The sequence below is a fragment of the Pelodiscus sinensis genome, chromosome 19 (genome assembly GCF_052426305.1).
Source record: "Pelodiscus sinensis isolate ZL-2025 chromosome 19, ASM5242630v1, whole genome shotgun sequence".
Taxonomy (NCBI): domain Eukaryota; kingdom Metazoa; phylum Chordata; order Testudines; family Trionychidae; genus Pelodiscus; species Pelodiscus sinensis.
In genome coordinates, this window is record NC_143070.1 from 9,206,594 (window position 1) to 9,226,135 (window position 19,542).

The window sequence follows — 19,542 nt, forward strand, 5'->3', positions numbered from 1 at the left end:
GCACTGTCAGAACTATGCTGAGGCACTATGCTTTGCTGTTTCAGAGTAATACTGAGCAATGAACATTTTTGCTAAGTCTTTTAAAATACAAAGTTATGTAAATACTGAATTGTAGAAATTTCCTGTGAAATCATCAAAATGCTGAGTCATTTTCTTTTGTTGCTCAGTCATTAAACCCTAGTCAAGGAATTTTACTTCTGACAAGTGAAATTACCTTTTTATTGCTCAGGAATTTTATTGCTCAGTGAATTTTTATGGCTCAGGAATTAAAATGCTGATTCATGAAGATGAAGACTCAGCTTTGAATTCCTGATGCATGAAAATGCTAATTCATGCAACTACTGTCATGTAATATTGCTGAATTGTGTAATTTCCAGAGTCAAATGTCTTTAGTCAGATCATGGCGAGCCATGCATTTTTTTCTGAATCATGTTTTTCACTGAGCCATAAAGATAGCGAATCATGTTTGATGAGTCATGATATTTTGAATAATGAACTTGTAGTGATAAAATGCTGAGTAATGAAATGTTCTCCACAGTTGTGTAATCTTCCAGGCGAGATGCTTCAGGCAGAAAATGCGGAGTCATGATAAAGCTGAGTCCTGGAAATGCTGAGTAATGAAATTTTATTGATTAGGAATTATAATGCTAGTTATGTAGACAAGAGTTTGTAGAATCATGAACATCAGGAATTATAAAAAAAAAAAACCTCACGAGACTGACCCAGAGATGATATTTATGGCTTTTGATCTATCCTCATCCCTCATCCCTTGTGTGTGTGAGACAATTGCACAGTTGATGGATCTCCCTTAGTTACAAGGGAAGAAGATGACTTTGCTCCTGTGTTAGGAAATCTGGCTAGCAGATTGGTACAAAACACTCCCTGCTGTACCCCCCAATCCTTTATTCTTTGTCTTGTCACCCCAATCTCTGTCTCTCCCCAGTCTGGCTGTTAGTTCTGCCACTGCCCAGCCCCCACCTCTGCCTGTCCTCAGTCCAGCTGTTATTTCTGCTCCCTCTCAGCTACCAACTCACCCCTCTGCTCCTCCTGCAGACCCAGAGATACTTCCCCCTCTATTTCTCCTTGCATGGGAGGCGGAGGATGTTTCAGGGATCGTAGAGATGAGGTGCCAGGGGCTGGGTAGTTGGGAACCTTCAGGGTCACAGAGACTGGGCTGTTTGAGGCCAGAGAAGCTGATTTCAGGGACACAGTCGGACCCAGGTGTTTGTGTCCCGTACCCAGATCCAGGGTCGGATTCTCTCCCCAGGGAGGGTGCCCAAACAGAAAGCAAAGATCGAGGCTTCGACACCAGCATCAAAAAATGTCACCTGCCCCCGGTCACAGTCCAGAAAAACCCGGATCCTTCTGGGGGGGCTCATGGGAAGGGGCATTGCAGGGTCTGTGAGAGCCCAGAACTTATCCTGCCATGCCCGCACAGCGCAGATCCCACCCTTGGGGCTCAGGCTGATCGGTCCTTTCCGTATTGCAGACTCTCTGGCCACCCCCACAGCCCAGCATTGCCCTTCCCCCACCTCCACCTCCCAGTAATGTCTTCCCGAGGTGAAGCCCTCACGGCCCAGCACACAGTGCCAGTAGTCAAATCTCTCCGGGGTGGCGCGCCATGGCAGCGGTGTATCTGCCCATCTCACACATTTGCTTTCCTCCGACAGGATGAGCTGGGGATGCGCCGTTTCTGGATCCAGAGTCACATTGGCTGGGGGGGGAGAATCAGAGCGTGAGGGGCAGAGCTCGGCCCTGGGGAGCATTGAAGGCGTCAGGGACAGAATCTGCCCCAGCTGGGCAGTGACTCAGGGACTCTCCTGCCTCCAGGGGTGCCTGGCTCTGAGTGGGGAGCAGCCCTGAGGTGTTGGCCTTCACTCCTGAGGTTCACTCCAATGGTCACAACACATTGATTTACTGACCCTGTCCTGAGACTCATCATCTCTCCCCTCAGGCACCATCTGTCCCTGAGTGGGATTAGGGGCCCTGCAGAGGCAACTGGTGAGGGGAGAGCTGGGAAGCCACTGACCCCATGATTCCTTCCCCCAGCCTGGACAGCCTCCCTCAATCCCAAACTCCACCTCCCTGCCCTTGCTCCATCCCCTCCCTTCTCCATCCCTGCCCTGCCTCTCCCTGCAGCTGAGACAGTGCCAGGGGAATAGCTGTGACTGGGGAGCCAGCACCAGCAGTGGGGGGCTGCCCCCACTAAACTCCACAGCAGTGGCTGGGAGAAGCAAAGCAAGTGATCCCAGCTTGCTCTGCTCCCCTGGTCCCATTGTTCTGCTTCTACCACCCGTGCTGGTTAGTGCAGGGTGGGCCAGACCCCTGCTGAACTGCCACACCCCGCTCCCTGCCACCAGTGGCCAGAGACCAGCCTCTCTCCCCTCCCTTCCTTGGTGTTGAGGACATGTGATCCCCTCATCCATGCCCTTTATATTCCACACTTGCCGAGGACTGACAGAGAAGATCCAGGATATTTCCCTCCATATCAATCTTATGAAAAAATGAGGAGTTCTGCAGGACCTTAGAGACTGACAGATTTATTTAAGGCATCAGCTTTTGGGGGTAAATGGAGATGGGAAGAATATGAACAACAAAAGAAAGGAGGGTGCTTGTACCCACTTATATATATACACACACACATGCACCCTTGCTTTTGTAAACTCCACTCCAATTCATCTGGTTAAGTTGGTTTAATTGATTTTTAAATAGCATAAGCCCTAATAAATCTATTAGCTCAAAGGGTGCCACAGGACTCCTCTTTGTTTTTGCAGATACAGACTAACACAGGAACCCCTCTGAGACTTCTCTATCACATGGTCCCATGCACCCTTCCTCACTTGTATTTAAAGTCCTACAACTTGGATGACTCTTGCTGACACCTGCCTGACTTCTGCTCCATCCTGACACATGTCTGAGATCTGAAAACAATGACGTGAGTCAACAGATCCCAAATTAAACATCTACAGCTAGTCATCAGGGGCAGACAAAGAATTGTGGATTTCGACACAAGAAGATATTTAGTGGTGGAGGGAGGGGAAAGAGGGTTTCATTGGTATAAATGAAGGAAAACATGGACGCGAGGGTTAAAACCGGCAGAAAGTTGGGATCTGATGGAGAGAGGAGAAACGGGAGATCTCTGTGGGCAGAGAGAAAAGAGGCACCAGTTGAACACAAATCGGGGGATTCTGGATTTGAACTCTTTTGTCTGGTCCCCGCTCTCTTTCCTCTCCCTGACTCTAGGGCTGGGATCCTAAGGGGAAACAACTGTTCAATCATGCAGACCCAAGATTATCTCCACAAGTAGGGGAGCAATTTGTAACCAGGACACACTTGGATGTTCCCTGCTGCTTTCTTCTTCTCACATATTATTTTATGTCTATTATATTTTAACCTTTTATACAGGATCACCCACTGATGAAATATTTGTTGTAATTACCTGCATCACGTAGGGCTCTCCTCCACTCTGAAAGTCAACACACGGATGGGGATGAGAATTAAGCCAGACAATTAGAGAATCAACATTGTCACAGAAAAGATGGCACCAAAAAGAGAAGTAAGACCATGTCCTTACCCAGTTCTGTGTGAATTGTACCTAAATAATAAAGAGAAAGAAGGCCAGGCTGTAGAATCTCTCATGTGAAATTAATGACCACAGGTCCCCAAACTACTGATCATTGAGGCTGATCTCCTCGGCATTCTTTTGCTCAATACAGGCCTAGGGACTGGAAGCAGGCTAAGCCACTCCAGTACAAATCACTTTTCACACTGGTGCAGCTGTGTGAGGGGTGTGAGCTGTGACAGCTCAACAAGGAAAGGCTGAAGGAGCCCCAAAAGTCTCCCACTGGCCAGCATTCCAGCCTGGAGTCTGGCAAAAGGTCACATTTCTGACTCACAAAGTGCCTGTATGCAGGGGTTGTGGGCATTGACTAGTGGCCACATCTTTACTTCTCTCCTGAGCTCCACCAGTCCTCCCTGGCATTTTTTATATGGAGGCAATTCTGTCCTGAGCATCAACTACACAAATCCCCCAGGTCACTGGCTCCATTCTGTGTCCCCTAAAACACTGGTACCGTACCAGCTTCCTACCCTCTTACTTCAGTAACTAGTTATGCAATTAGCATGGGCAGCATTGCTTAGGTTTGTCACATTGTCATTGTCACATTCATGTAAAAATCTTCCATAACAGAAAACTGGTTCTCCCAGGAGAAGAAAGGAACTTACTGATGTCGTCGAGATGTTTCCCTACAACAGAAAACAAACACAATTATTTGGAGAATTTTCAGTTGATCTAGATTTAAAGGAATCTTTTCAAGTAATGACCAGGCTGCCCCTCTATCAAGCTGTTGCAGATCTCCAGCAGCTTGCAGGTTGGTTCCCAGAAGACAAAAAGAAATCAGTAGTCAGAGTCTGGTTACGTTTAAACTTAATTTGGTTTGTTGACATACAAATTAATCTTAGACTAGAGATGGTCACAAACAGCACGGCTACGTCTATGCTGGCACCCTTTTCCGGAAATGCTTTAAACAGAACAGTTTTCCGTTATAAGTATTTCCGGAAAAAGAGCGTCTACATTGGCAGGATGCTTTTCCGGAAAAGCACTTTTTCCGAAAAAGCGTCCGTGTCCAATGTAGACACGCTTTTCCGGAAAAAAGCCCCGATCGTCATTTTCTTGATCGGGGCTTTTTTCCGGAAAAGACTACTGTGCTGTCTACACTGGCCCTTTTCCAGAACAGTTTTCCGGAAAAAGGACTTTTGCCTGAGTGGGAGCAGCATAGTTTTTCCGGAAAAACACTGACAATTTTACAGTACAGGCAGTCCCCGACTTACGCGGATCCGACTTATGTTGGATCTGCACTTATGAACGGGGCTTTTCTCGCCCCGGAGCTCACGGCGGAGGGTCGCCACCCGTGTCCTCCGGGGTGAGAAAAGCTTCTCCCGGTCTCCCTGGTCTGCGGGGGGGGGGGTCCAGCAAAGCCGCTGGACCCCCCCAGCAGACCAGGGACACCCAAGCAAAGCCGCCACCTAGGTGGCTTTACGAGCAAAGCCGCCCAGGCGGCGGCTTTGCTCAGCTGTCCCTGGTCTGCTGGGGGGGGGGGGTCCAGCAGCTTTGCTGGACCCCCGCAGCAGACCAGGGAGACAGGAGCAAAGCCGCACAGGTGGCATCCCTCCGCCTGTGCGGCTTTGCTCGGGGGCAAAGGGGCAAAGCCACACGGGCGGCGGGGTCCCTCCGCCTGTGCGGCTTTGCTCGGGTCTCCCTGGTCTGCTGGGGGAGGAGGGGGCGCAGCTAGTGTGCCCCCCCCAGCAGACCAGGCTTTTGTTGCGGGTCGCCTCGGGTAGAGCAGCTGGGGTGCTGCCGGGTTGGTCCTGTGGGAACTTACGGGGCAGTGCCCCAGCTGTTCTGTCTCAGGCTCCAGATTCAGCAGCTGTTGAAACTGATCAGGCTGATTCCAGGAAGCTGGGGGCAGAGCAACTCTGCCTCCAGCTTCCTGTAGTCAGCCCCTGGTCAGTTTTAGTGGCAGCAGCTGAATCTGGATCCAGTTCCAACTTACATACAAATTCAACTTAAGAACAAACCTATAGTCCCTATCTTGTATGTAACCCGGGGACTGCCTATAGATCGTCAGTGCTTTTCTGGAAATTCAAAGGGCCAGTGTAGACAGCTCGCAGCTTATTCCGGAAAAGCGGCTTCTTTTCCAGAATAAGTGGCCCAGTGTAGACACAGGCCACATGTACAGGCCTCTCTTACAGGAACATTATCTCACACCCAGGCTTGGTCCATGGGGAAGGCCAAGGATGGATGCCAGATGATGAGCAAATCCTGCTCTGTTTGGAAAAGGCTGTTTCGTGTCACAGCAAATGCTTGTTAGTGCCCATGGTGCATTCAGGTTACATCCCAAGAGCCTCTCTCAGTGTGGACTCAGTGGGCAGATCTCTGTGTAGACAGCATCTAATTTTGAAATAGCCCATTTCAAAATAAAGTCAAAATAAATATACAATTTGCACAGCACAAATTGTGTATCTTATTTTGAGTTAAAGGTGCTGTGTAGACACAGCCCTGAGCTCTGAGCCAACAGCCCTGTTCCTTGTTCAGTTTCCTCTTCCAAAATGCAGCCTGTCTGTCTGTCTGTCTGTCTGTCTCTTTGCCCCAAGCCTGGACATTCGCTCACATGTGAGGCTGAACACCGAAGCCACCTGACAGAGCTCCCACAGCAGCAGGACTAAGCCGTCCAGTCATGCTGCAATAAACTGAACACAGGGGAACTGAACGTCAAAAGCTCCCCAGGGCAGGTATTTCTGTGAAGCCTGGTGGAATCCAGCACCAAAGCACATTGAATGTCAAAGGGAGCTGAAACTCAGGCCTGGTCAGCATTGGGGGTTTAGATTGAACTGAGCCACATGAGATTGATTTTCCACCTGAAACTAAAGGGGCTGAGCCAGGCAGATCAAAAGACAAAGGAGGCAAAAGGACAGTCTGGAGCAGACCTGCCGGCATGCTGCTTCTGTGAGCAGCCGCATGGGACCCTTGGGGGGACCTAACCAGCTTCTCCAGCCAGTTCCTGGATTCCTCCCATGACACACGGGCAGCCTTGGGCAGCAGCTTAGAAGACTGCAAGGTGGCGGGGGGTAGGGGGAGAATGGACAGCAGGTGAATGACGTCACCGAGAGCCAAGAACTTTTTATAACTTTGGAGGCAATCCCCTCCTCCCAGGATGTCTCACCACCAGGCATTGATCCTGGTGAGTTTACGTTTTTAGTCTTGCTAAAAGTGAGTTAAGGTAGTCGGGTGAAATCTGCTTGTCAATGTGTCTGGAGATGGAACAGGAATATTCCCTGCACATCTCCAGGAAGCTCTCACAGAGGAACTCTTTGATCCTTCTTGCAAGTTTTCTGGGGAAACCGCCTTATTCCACCTCCCATGCCAAGTCAGCATTTTCACCTCTCTAATTCTGATTTTCTGGTCTGGAAAAAAGTGCTAGAGTGCATCTTTCTGGAGAGGCAGGAGTTCCTAAAACTGTGTGACACGCACCTTTCCTGACCATCCCACAGTGATGTCAGTTGAAAGAGCCCTTGGGAGCCACAAGGCCCCATCGCACCATTAAGAAGTACCCCTGGCAATTTATATACAGCTTGGCCAGTTGATTGGGGGCCAGTTGGGGATGTGTGTTCTGTCTACTGCCTGACCAAGGGTAAGAAATCCAAGCTGTGCAAAACCTCTACTATACCACCATGTTCCCAGAGTCACTGCCCTATGTATCGGAAGGGTATTGATCGTCTTGGCTACTTGGATCACAACGGTGCCCACTGCAGTTTTCCACATTCCAAACGGGTTCCCACCTGACCAGAAGCTGTCTGGTATTACAGGCTTCTACAGGGCTATTGCCCCTGGCTTCTCCACTGTCAGGACGGGTCTTATTCTGGTATTGCTATGCTCCAGGTTAGCGGAAAGCCATTTGCTAAGTGACAGCAAAGTGTTCTGATGAATCCCAAGTTTTGCATCCACTACTGATCATCACAGAGCTGCATCCCAGTGCGATCCCACCAGTCTGTGCTTGTCTCATGGCACCAGAACCGGTGTCCCACTGGGCCAGAGGAGCAAATGCCAGCAGCATCTAAAATTCGCTCAGCATGAGTGCATAGCAGACCAGTATGTTCATGGTCTCCTGAGATTCTCCTGCATTCCAGCGGCCCCTGGATAGGCTCTGGACACACTCCAGCCATCAACAAAATGAGGCGAGTGTCAGTGTCATAAAGCTTTGATGTGGAATGATATTCATGATGGGTCTATGCTCTCACTGATATTTCATCTGCGCAGATAACCAGCAAGAGAAGAAAGGGCACAAATGGGCTGTTTGCTGGTGTTGGGGAGGGAGGATACGAGGGCATTATGGGCTGCTGACGATTTGGACCCAGCCTGACCCGCTGTATAGGTTTGGTTGTAGGATGCCCTGGCAGTATAACCCAGAATGCAATGGGGCACAGGTATTGTGGGATAGCTACACACATTGCATCACTCTCAAAGGCAACAGCAGCGACTGTACTGGGAATGCCCCACTTAGAATTACATTGAATTAGAGTGCTCATTGGGGACATGCACCTTCGACTTCACAAAATCGGGTGCTTAAAAAAATCAGCTTAAATAAATTCATCTTAATCTCATAGTGTAGACATGGCCTTAGCTCCATCTGGCTCCATTGATCATCTCACTAAACTGGTGCACTTATTTTAATATGAAAGGGAACAAGTCTGGGCTAACCTGAATCAAACTCCTTATAAATTGAACTGTCTACACAGAGGTTTGCATTGGTTTCACAGGGGCAGGTTAAACGTACACCTTTAAGTAGGATAACTTTCTCAAGTAGAACGTCTAATCTATTTTTAAGCAGAAAATCCCATTCTGGTTACTTTGTATTTCCCCTCTTTGAGCTTTACCTCTTACTCTGAACAGAAACCAAGCCAGGCAGACGAACAGCAACAAAATCATCAAGGTCACGCTCCAGCCCACCATCCAGGGAGATGATCTTGGGAAAAATGAGTCTGAAACACAAAGCCCGACTAATTTGGAAACAGTAATGACAGGCAGAATTGTAGGAAAATGCTTCACATTAGAATCTGTGTGAAATACATGTAAGAAACATTGTTCCCTGCAATATAAAAACTGTCAGAAACCAATTTTAAAACCACTTTTGATAGTACAGGCAGTCCCCGACTTACGCGGATTCGACTTACGTCAGATCCGCACTTACGAACGGAGCTTTCTCGCCCCGGAAGTCGGGGCGAGAAAGCACCGTTCATAAGCTGCTCCGGTGCCCCTGGTCTGCTGGAGACCGTCTCCAGCAGACCAGGGGCACCGGGCGGGTTCCCGCGCTTCTGAGGCTTTGCCAGAGCAAAGCCTCAGAAGCGCGGGAACCGCTGCTGCTGCCCCTTGAGACCCGGTGCCTGTGCTCTGCTGGGGACGGTCCCCAGCAGACCACAGGCACCCAGACTGAAGCCGCAGCCGTGGCAGGGTCCTTGCCTCTGAGGCTTTGCCAGAGCAAAGCCTCAGAGGCGCGGCACCCCGCTGCCGCTGCGGCTCTGCTCCCCGTGTCCCTGGTCTGCTGGGGGGGGGGGGGGCGCAGCTAGTGTGCTCCCCCCCCCCCCAGCAGACCAGGCTTTTGTTTTGGACTCTGGGGCAGAGCAGCTGGGGCGCTGCCGATTGGTCCTGCAGCGCCCGTGGGCACTACTGGACCAACCCGGCAGCACCCCAGCTGCTCTGCCCCAGGTCCTGATTCAGCCGCTGCTGGTCAGTTTCAGCAGCGGCTGAATCAGGACGTCTGGGGCAGAGCAGATGGGGTGCTGCTGGGTTGGTCCAGTAGCACCCCAGCTGCTCTGCCCCAGGCGTCCCCAAGTCAGCTTCTGCTGAAACTGACCAGAGCTGACTACAGGAAGCCCGAGGCAGAGTTGCTCTGCCCCGGGCTTCCTGGAATCAGCTGCTGATCAGTTTCAGCAGCAGCTGACTTGGGGACGCCTGGGGTTCTTAAGTTGATTCTGTATGTAAGTCAGAACTGGCGGTCAGTTTCAGCAGTGTCTGAATCTGGACGCCAGTTCCGACTTACATACAGATTCAACTTAAGAACAAACCTACAGTCCCTATCTTGTACGTAACCCGGGGACTGCCTGTATTGAATAGGGTATTACGTACTATCACAGTGCTAGCAGTCCTAGCCCACCCTGCATTACTTTTTCTCAATCTCTCTTATCACATCACCTTTATGAAAGTTACTTGGTGCTCCCATGGAGGGGCCTTCTTTTCATTTGCTCACTAATTCACCAGAAGAGTCCCTGTGGGACGTCTGTCGCAGACTGAACATTTTGGAAACGTGTCAGTCATACTGGCTCTTTCTGAGACACATTGTTAGGGTACAGGGGAACACTCATGGCTCGGGCAGCGGGTTGGGGCACAGGGCACTTACCAGCTGCAGCTTCTTTTTGGCAGGTGAGTGTTGGAAGCAGAGAGCTCAGTTCAGGCCCTGTTGCCCTGTGTTTGCTTTTAGGCACCACCTCTTTCAGCTCCCATTGGCCAAGATTCCTGATCAATGGGAACTGCGGGAGCAGCTCCTGCAAGGGATCTTTCCTTAGCACATGCAGCAACATGGCTTCAGGCCAGTGGAGGGGAGGGCAGCCAGCAGAGCTACACGTTTCCCCCAACCCCTACCAATCAGGGCCAGATAACAAACAGGCTTCAGAGGCTGCAGCCCAAGCTAAGTGGCTCACAGAAAATCTGCACTTTAGCTGGGCTGGAAAGCTTTTGAAATTCACACCTTGTCTCAGCTCTTCCCTGCAATCTGGTAACCCTGCAGGGCATTTTCATGTGTTAACATATTTGGATTTCCTGTAAATGTAAATGGTAACCCTGAATTTTTTTGATTTAAGAAGCTTGTTTCTAGGATAACTGTAAAATCTCTGGAGTACACTTTTGTCCAGAATTGTGGTCTCCTCCTTCACTTCATCTTAAATATCATTGTCATGAGGGGGTATTTATACTGGGACTTTCGTACCATTTAGCAATCTGATTTTTTTCTTATTGGCATGACAGAGAGTGGGGTCTTGGCAGCAACTGACCTGATATATAAAAAGTTACTGACTCCCTTTCTTCATCCAGATACGTATTCCTCATAGAACAGGACAAATTCTTGTGTGAATTTTCCGTTACAATGATAGCATTTTTTATTTTAAAGAAACCACCTTCCTCATAAGACTTTGTTTCAGTCGATGTAGATAAAGGCTGCCCTTTGAGATCTCTCCACAGCACCTGGGGCAGTGGGTACCATCCAGCTGACAGACACACCACTCGGATCCCTCCGTCCTGGTGACCCTCAACAGAGATGTGAGGTGCAGAGCCTGAAGCTAGAATGAATCAGTGTTAAATGAAATGAGCCTACATCTGAGTATATAAATGTTCATATTTCCAATAAAATCATTGAATGCACTTTACTGCTGATGTTCATGGAAAGAAGAAACTTGACTTAATGAAACTGTCACGGCCCGGAGGCTGTGACTATACGAAAAGTCCCTGGTGGCCACATCTGAGAAATGCTGCACTAAACTAAAATTTTTAGCTACTTTAAATGCACTTGAACTAAGGAAATGTTCCCTCTTCACCTCTGACCCAGCCCAGACCAATGGCAGAGCCACTGACACCTGTACTGAAGACAACCATGCTGGGAACAAAGTCATCCTAGGCCTGACAGAAGCCTGCTGCGGATTTGCAGAGTGTATTCAGATAATGTTTTATAGCAGTAGTGTATAAGAATAAATAGTTGCACAATGATCCCGTTTATGAAAAAGAAAAGATAAAGTAACAAATAAGCAAGAAGGGGCCTATCTGAAGGAACACTGGCCCTGTGCTGACAGGGGAGGGGAGCTGACATGGATGTGGAAGGCTAAAACATACGTACAAATAACAAAACAGTATTAAACAGATTGCATAGTAAAGGGAGGTTGAAGCTGTGTTGTCCATTATTGGAGGCGACAGTGATAAGATCACCCAATGTTCTTCTTGCTTGTGAGTGTTTCTTCACTACTTGCTGAGGGTATGTCTACACTACCCCGCTAGTTTGAACTAGCGGGGTAATGTATGCATACCGAACGTGCAAATGAAGCCCGGGATTTGAATTTCCCGGGCTTCATTTGCATAAGCCGGCCGGCGCCATTTTTAAATGCCGGCTTGTTCGAACCCCGTGCCGTGCGGCTACACGTGGCACGGGCTAGATAGTTCGAACTAGCAAGCCATTCCGAACTATCTGTACACCTCGTTCCTCGTTCCACGAGGTGTACAGATAGTTCGGAATGGCTTGCTAGTTCGAACTATCTAGCCCGTGCCGCAGGTAGCCGCGCGGCACAGGGTTCGAACAAGCCGGCATTTAAAAATGGCGCCGGCCGGCTTATGCAAATGAAGCCCGGGAAATTCAAATCCCGGGCTTCATTTGCATGTTCGGTATGCATACATTACCCCGCTAGTTTGAACTAGCGGGGTAGTGTAGACATACCCTGAGTGTTTTGCCTTAAGATTTGTTAGATCCAACTGCAGTTAAATGCATCTCAACCCAACAACATAGGCCCACATGCAGGGATGTGTGAACACATACCACCATGGTCCTTCATGGTTCACCATGGGGCTGATTCTGACTGGCCTAGGAAAGGGGGGGCAGCGAATTGCCCCCATCTCCCTCCCCCATGTTCCAGCCCTTCCTGGGGAAAGCAGGGAGTTGTATTGTCCCAGCCTCCCGCCCCTGTGCTCCAGCTGTCCAGGAAAGGCCTACAACATGAATTGAGTAACTGAAAATGTCTTCATGTGACCATGTAAATTGAAGGGTTATGACTGAGAAAATTCTTGCCTCTCTTTCTCTCTGGCCCAAGGACTGTTCTAGAGCTTATCAATATGTAAATAGTCATTGGGCCAGAGAGAGAGAGCGTAGCACAGGGCAGGGCCAGGTTATCCATTTGGCACAATACGCACAGAGTTTAGGGCCTACAAAAAATTAGGTCCTAAAAAATGAATACTGGACTTGAAAATAAGAAAAGAAAACTACTAAATCAAAATTAATAATTTGCTCTCTTTAGTCAACAAACAACATATGGGTATAACATACAATTACCTCTTAGGATTACAGGTGATCGGGCATTTCTCCCTTGAGGTGCGTCTACACAACACTCTTAGCTCGAAAAAAGCTATGCAATTTGCACTACACAAAATGTGTAGCTTATTTTGAGTGTATTTTGAAATATCTTATATTTTCAGTTTCTTTGGCTTGAATTCCCATTGTGAAAAAAATTGAAATATCTCTTCTTTTTCAGTGCCAAATTTCACACTCGTTATTCTGGAACGTCCCTTAACGCTCATGGAACAAGAGTTTCTGGAACACCAGAAAAAGCTGCCTGTTATTTCAAAATCTCCTTTGAAATAACAGGCTGCTTCAATAGATGCAGAATAGCTATTCTGGGATACTTCTGGTATCCTCAAATAGCTGCGCAGTGAAGAAGTACCCTAGATATTTATGCAGAATCTAATTTAAAGGCCTCTGATTATGAGAGTGCCTAGGGTCTACAGAGACCTTAATCTGGTCCTGGTACAGTGGATCGGGTGGGAGTTGGGAAAACTAATGTCCAGTCTTGCTGTAGTGTTATCTATTTAATTACTTGGCAGATTGGAAAAATAATCAAAGATTAATTAGAACAGGGGGATTAGCCCTTGGATATCCCACCTTCGGTGCTGTAACCATGGGACTACAGAATCTCTCTTTATCTCTCTGGCATAAAGACTAACTAATTTACTGACTATTTTGAGGACTCCACGGGCTCCTAAATTTTGGACCGAGGTGTGGAATTAGGTGCCTAACTACGTTTGTAGTCTGAGTTCAAGAGCCTTCTAAAAAGAGACGACAGACCCATGTTACTGACCTGCGACCTCCAATTCCAGTACAGCTTCTTTGTGAAAGTCACCATCCCGAACAGAACAGCGGTACTGTCCTTTGTCGGAATGCCTGACATTGATAATTCCCAAGTCAATATTTCCATCCGTGATGCCGTCTTTCAAAAGCATTGTCCTGCCGTGATATTCAGGCATCTGCTGCCCAAACTCATCCTTCCCATGCTGGTACAAGTGCACAAAGGGAGTGAACTCACGTCGGAACCATCTCACCTCCATGTGTTCCGCGCTCATGCTGGGGGACAGGCGGCAGGGTAACACAATCTCCGCGCCTACCCTGGCCGTGACAGGGTGACCAGGTCCATTCACTGTGAACTGAGCTGTAATTTCACCAGAGCACAGAAAAGATCAAACAAATAAACAAAAGGGAATTTAATATAAAGTGAATCAGTCACACAAGGTTCTAATTTGCAAATTTTACACTAGTATGTTTACTTGGCATTGCTCAGGTCCCTAAGGAGGGGCTCAAGGCTGGGGGGTTAGAAGTGCTGGAGAAGTCAGGGTTGGGGAAAGTGAGGAGGAGCTCTGGGCCAGGGACTCTGTGTGTCTGTGTGTAGGAGAGAGGACATGGAGGGCAGAGGACAGAAACCCCTTTCCTGGAGATTTGTACCAGGGCTGCTTGCCCTTCCCCCTCTTATCTCTGCCAGGGAAAGAGGACAGAATGTGGAGCTCAGCTTTTCTCCTGCACTCCCCTGCCAGAGCTAGGAATGCAGAAAACTGTGCACTTTCCCCTCATTCTCTGATGAAGGGGAACAGCTGGCAAAGTCCCTGTATAAATTGGGGGGAGGGAGGAGGAGGAGAGCTTCAGTCCCCTCTGCCCTTCCTTTAGGGCACCTTCAGGGTGGGATACTCAGGGCTGGGACCGTTGCAGATGGGGGCGCCCTCAACCAGCCCTTTTCACCTGCCTGGTGAGTCCGTCTCTCTACTGTATTGTTCTATGAGACTCAATCCCATTCCAGGCATGTCCCATTGTGCTGCCACAGCGACCCCGGCCCTGCTGTCAGGTATGACCAGAGGGGGTGATGGGAGGTGCCATGCATGGCAGCAGGCTGGCAGCAGACAGGATTGTGTCAAATAGTGATTCAGGGAGACTGAATAGACCAAAGCAAATACATCCTGTGATAAGCAGAAGAGCTACAGACATTCCTACCTGATTCCAGCTTGTGCAAGTAGCATGTGAGGAAGTAAATGATGAAATGAGGCAGAGAGGATCTCGCTATGGAGCGGTGGCAGACGGAGAGAATTTTCATCTCACCCTGAGACCATCCCGATGAGGGGAGAGGAGACAGAGAAGAACAACAACAAAACAACGTATTGAATGCAACAGTCACAGTGATTGCAGACAACCTGGGCACAGACAGTTCTGAGTGGGATACATTCCTGGCCACGCAGTGTTTCTTAAAGTGTTTTCCCTGGCACAATGGTGTGCTGCAAGGCAGCTGGAGGTGTGCTGTGGAGAACAATTTCAATATGGCTGCCTTAAAAGGGCAATGCCTGCTCTTCTCTTAAAAGGGCTTTTTTTCCCTCAACAACTTTCACCCATCCTTTTTTGTTTTGTTTTGTTTTGTTCAACAAAAAACCCCTTGGTGTTTTGCATAACATTTTTTTATCATTTGGTGTTCTTCAGTCTTAAAAAGTTTAAGAAACGCTGCCTTACATGCAACTTCATTTCATTTCTCTGCTCCTGAGTAACGCAATCACTTCTAATCAACTCCAGCATTTCATGGAATACTCTTTGCACCAGGGGATAGAACCTCCTTAGTTTTAGAAGAACTCAGAAAAACAAACAGAGGTGGGTGCCCGGGGACTGGTGAGCAGAGCTGTTTTGATCCAGACTGCAACTGTCTTTAGATACAGCACCAGTTGATGCCTGCCATACACCTCTTCCACCGTGCCACCAGCCCAGCTCACCTTCTCAGCTCTGCACATTGTCCATGTGGTGGTTAACATGTAGACACCCCGAATGGCTATTCTCCCAGACAAAAAGAAAAATGCTTAATATAAATGGCAACAAGGCCTAAATGAAGAGTGAAAAACTTCTCAAAGGAGAGTAAGGTGAAATCTGGAGTTTCCCAGAGAGGACTAGCTGATGACCAGGAACTGGAAGTTCTGATCTGATCACACTGTAACTAGTTAAAAATATGTTATAATGGTTTTTCAATAAAAATTAGTTTTAGAAAAGCATTGCCATTCATCTTCTTATGAGCTAAATGCTTATGCTTTTTCTTGAGGATTATTTCAATGAGCAAATAGATGTTTCTCATTGATTCAAAATGGGAACTTTAGCCAAGTAAATTGAAAATATTTTATTGACCCCCTTCCTTATTCTTACTAGGAACTCCACCCCTACAAAAATTGAAATGAATAGATTATAGATTTATTTCCATAATATTTCATTAAAATAGAAAAGTCTATAAAATATTTAAAACAAAACAAAAATAATTTACAATTTTTATTTTAGAATATGAATTCCATTTGTTGACTAGCTGCAGCCCTAGAGGAGATTTCCCCCGGGGCACCTCCCGTCCCCTCCCCTGCTCACACAGTAGGAGATATCTGTCGATCATGGTATAAAATGCCTCTTTTTAAAATTACGGATATTCAACAGAACAACTGAACTCAGATCTGCTTTAGGCACATGCTTGGCTTCCTCTTGTGTCAGAAGGGGAAATGAATAAGTTTTCTGTTTGGATCAGTTGTGGAAATAATTATTTCTTTTTCCCTCTAAACGTTTCAGAAACAAAAGACTGTAAAGTGAACAGGCAGAAAGGCAGACTGACAGCAGCTGGGTGTGGCACTGTACTCTAAATAGAGGAGGTTAGTTTCTTACAAATTTCCCTCAGATATTGCTAAGAACAGAATGAGGCCTATTTGTCTTGAATAAAACACAACCTCCACGGATGGAGGGCAAATCAATGTTTGACTTGGAAAGGCAAGACCCTTCCGCCCAAGGACCTGCCTTTTCCATGCCATCTGGCCATAGGCTTCAGCTCCCATTATGGCTGCTGGCCTTGTCCAAGGCTAGCAGCAAACCGCCCTCCCCTCCCAACCCCAGCGCTGGGCAGATGTGGAGCCCCAACTCTCCCTTAAATACACACCCATGATCTCCCCAGCTGCAGCCCTGGGAGCAGCTGGGCCACCATGTTGCCCCAGTGCAGCTTCGTTGGAGTAGCCAGGCAGCAATGCAGCCCTACACCCTGGTCTTTTTGGGAAGGCAACAACTCCCCTTGCCTTTATCACCCAGTGCCCATTGAAGCCACAAGGGAAACAAATGACTAATTCTGCCTGAGGCCCAAATCTCAATTTACATGACTAGGAAAGTGATCTCAACCACACCGGCGTATAAATCATTTTCAATGTACATGTGATGTAGGGGTCACAGAAAGAGTAAAACAAGTCTCAGGGGATTATTTAACATTTGTTTAGTAGCAATGTGGTGAAGCACTAAGCAGTGAAGGGATAGAAGGAGGCTTTGTGAAGCAAAATTAACCCACCTGATGGATCCTTCAGAGAACTGTCCCAGTCTTCAGGGTGGGATCAAACTTCACTCATTCTGCTGCAGTAATTGACACTCCAAGTCATTATTTCAGTGCATCCCACTGGACGGCCAAGCCCCTGGCTACAGAACAGCTGCAGAGTTCTCCAATCTCACGGCTTTTCCTCGCCCTTTTTACACGCCATTTCCATCCCTTCCAAAGGGATTTCTGTGCCTGCCGCTTGCAGCCCAGGTGAAAGGGAAAGCAAAAGTTCAGTCCCACAGGCAGGCTGTGCAAAGGAGCCGTTGTCTCACTCCCTGTCATGGGAAAAGATTGGAGGCGTCTCTTAAAGACAGCCAGGGCCCTGCTGTGCTGAAGGCTCCATGCCAGGACCGCAGGCTCCTGTATTCAGGCCCGGTAATAATGGGGAAGAGATTTTTCTGTCGTCTGTTCTCTGGGGGACAAGGGGAGGCTTTGAGCGTGTCCTGGCTGTCCTGTGGCTGGCAGAGACCTACGTGGCCTGTTCTGTTTCAGATCTAGGCCATGGGTCAGGGGCTCTCAGCCAGAAGGGGCCCCAGAGTTTTCAATTGCCAAGCAGCAGGGCCCCTGCAGCTCCTAGCCACCAACCCTGCAGCTCCAATCCACAAGGGGTGGGAGCAAGGATCCAAGCTCCCAGCTGCTGTGGGCAAAGAGCCGAGGCTTAGTAGGGAAATCCCACAGGCAGCTCCTAACCACCAGCGATGACAGGGGACCCCAGAGCTGTCACTCCTGATTTTGTCCATATTTTAGTGAAATTCACGGACAGGTCACCTGCTTCTCAGGTTTCCATTAGTTTTTCTCACTACCCATGGCCTGTCTGTGGGAGTATGTCTACACTACCCCGCTATGTAGGCATACCACACTTGCAAATGAAGCCCGGGATTTGAATTTCCCGGGCTTCATTTCACGAGGAGTAACGGTAGTTCGTGCCCCGTGTAGCCGCGCTGCACGGGGTTCGAACCAGCGGGGTTTTAAAAATGGTGGCGCCCGGCTTATGCAAATGAAGCCCGGGAAATTCAAATCCCGGGCTTCATTTGCAAGTGCGGTATGCCTACATTACCCTCCTAGTTCGAACTAGGAGGGTAGTGTAGACATACCCTGACTGTCTCTCAGAATAAGTTGTGACAAAATCTGAGCCTCACTAATGACACCCTTGGATGTGCAAAAGCAACAAGGAGTCCTGTAGCACCTTATAGACTGACAGATGTATTGGAGCAAAAGCTTTCAATTTTGAGAATTTGTTTCAGGTTGGGGGTTGTCTGTGAGAGAGGACTGGCCTGGCCCCCAAGGCCTGTGAAAGTGAATGATTGTTATCCAGGATGGGTTGTAGATCACTGATGATACGTGAAGAGGTTTTAGCTGAGGATTATAGGTGATGGCCAGTGGGTGTTCTGTTGGTTTCTTTCTTGGGCTTGTCCACACGATCCACTGTCTACAGCCAAGCACTGAGGTACAACCATATTTGCTCCAACCCCTCAGATAGAGACCAACCCATCCTGGCCAAGATCCCTCACTTTCACAGGCCTTGGGAGCCAGGCCAGTCCTCTTCCACAGACAACCCAACAACCTGAAACAAATTCTCACCAGCAACTATACACGGCACCACAGAACTCTAACTCAGCAACCAATCCCTGCAACACACCTCGGTGCCAACTCTGCCCACATATCTACACCAGCGACACCATCACAAGACCTAACCAGATCAGCCACACCATCACTGGTTCATTCACCTGCACATCTGCCAGTGTAATATACGCCATCATGAGCCAGCAATGCCCTTCTGCTATATACATTGGTCAGACTGGACAGTCCCTATGTAAAAGAATAAATGGACACAAATCAGATATTAGGAATGGCAATATACAAAAACCTGTAGGAGAACCATTCAATCTCCCTGGACACACAATAGCAGACTTAAAGGTAGCCATCCTGCAGCAAAAAAACTTCAAGACCAAGCTTCAAGGAGAAACTGCCGAGCTACAGTTCATCTGCAAATTTGACACCATCAGCTCAGGATTAAACAAAGACTGTGAATGGCTGGCTAACTACAAAAGCAGCTTCTCCTCTCGGTGTTCACACCTCCAGATCAGCTGCTAGAAGTGGGCCTCATCCTCCCTGAGGGTATGTCTACACGACCCCGCTAGTTCGAACTAGCGGGGGTAATGTAGTCATCCGCAGTTGCAAATGAAGCCCGGGATTTGAATTTCCCGGGCTTCATTTGCATGAAGCCGGCCAGCGCCATTTTTAAATGCCGGCTAGTTCGAACCCAGTGCCGCGCGGCTACACGCAGCACGGAATAGCTAGTTCGGATTAGGAACGAGGAGTACAGCTAGTTCGGATTAGGAAGACTAATCCGAACTGGCTACTCCGTTCCTCGTGTAGCCGCGCGGCACGGGGTTCGAACTAGCTGGCATTTAACCTCAGGAGGTAATGCTCTCAGGGCAAGATGGACACATGATCACAAGTAAAATCCTCTGGCACCTGCACTTCCCTTACCCCTGCACCTCCTGGTGCGTCCCCCATCCCTCACTGCCCCTGCCCCCTTTGCCCTCTTTTTCC

General features: G+C 48.4%; 1 protein-coding gene across 1 annotated transcript; it reads right to left on the reverse strand.

The window, feature by feature from the left end:
- Nucleotides 1-1,199: 1,199 nt before the first annotated feature.
- LOC149522151 (butyrophilin subfamily 1 member A1-like) lies at nt 1,200-14,751 on the reverse strand. Its single transcript, XM_089770471.1, has 8 exons — nt 14,619-14,751; nt 13,441-13,788; nt 10,603-10,887; nt 8,434-8,538; nt 4,225-4,245; nt 3,575-3,595; nt 3,440-3,466; nt 1,200-1,714 (listed from the first exon to the last, which is right to left on the reverse strand). The coding sequence occupies exons 1-8, from the start codon at nt 14,716-14,718 to the stop codon at nt 1,200-1,202; spliced, it is 1,422 nt and encodes a 473-aa protein (XP_089626597.1). The 5' UTR covers nt 14,719-14,751.
- Between the last annotated feature and the right edge of the window lie 4,791 nt (nt 14,752-19,542).

Excerpts from the sequence above, each read along its gene's own strand:
- LOC149522151 (XM_089770471.1), bottom strand. The coding sequence starts at position 14,718 with ATGAAAATTCTCTCCGTCTGCCACCGCTCCATAGCGAGATCCTCTCTG. Across the intron at positions 10,888-13,440 it reads ACTGGAATTGGAGGTCGCAG|CTTCAGGCTCTGCACCTCAC; the intron begins GTCAGTAACATG and ends GATTCATTCTAG. Across the intron at positions 3,596-4,224 it reads GAAACATCTCGACGACATCA|GTACAATTCACACAGAACTG; the intron begins GTAAGTTCCTTT and ends TTTATTATTTAG.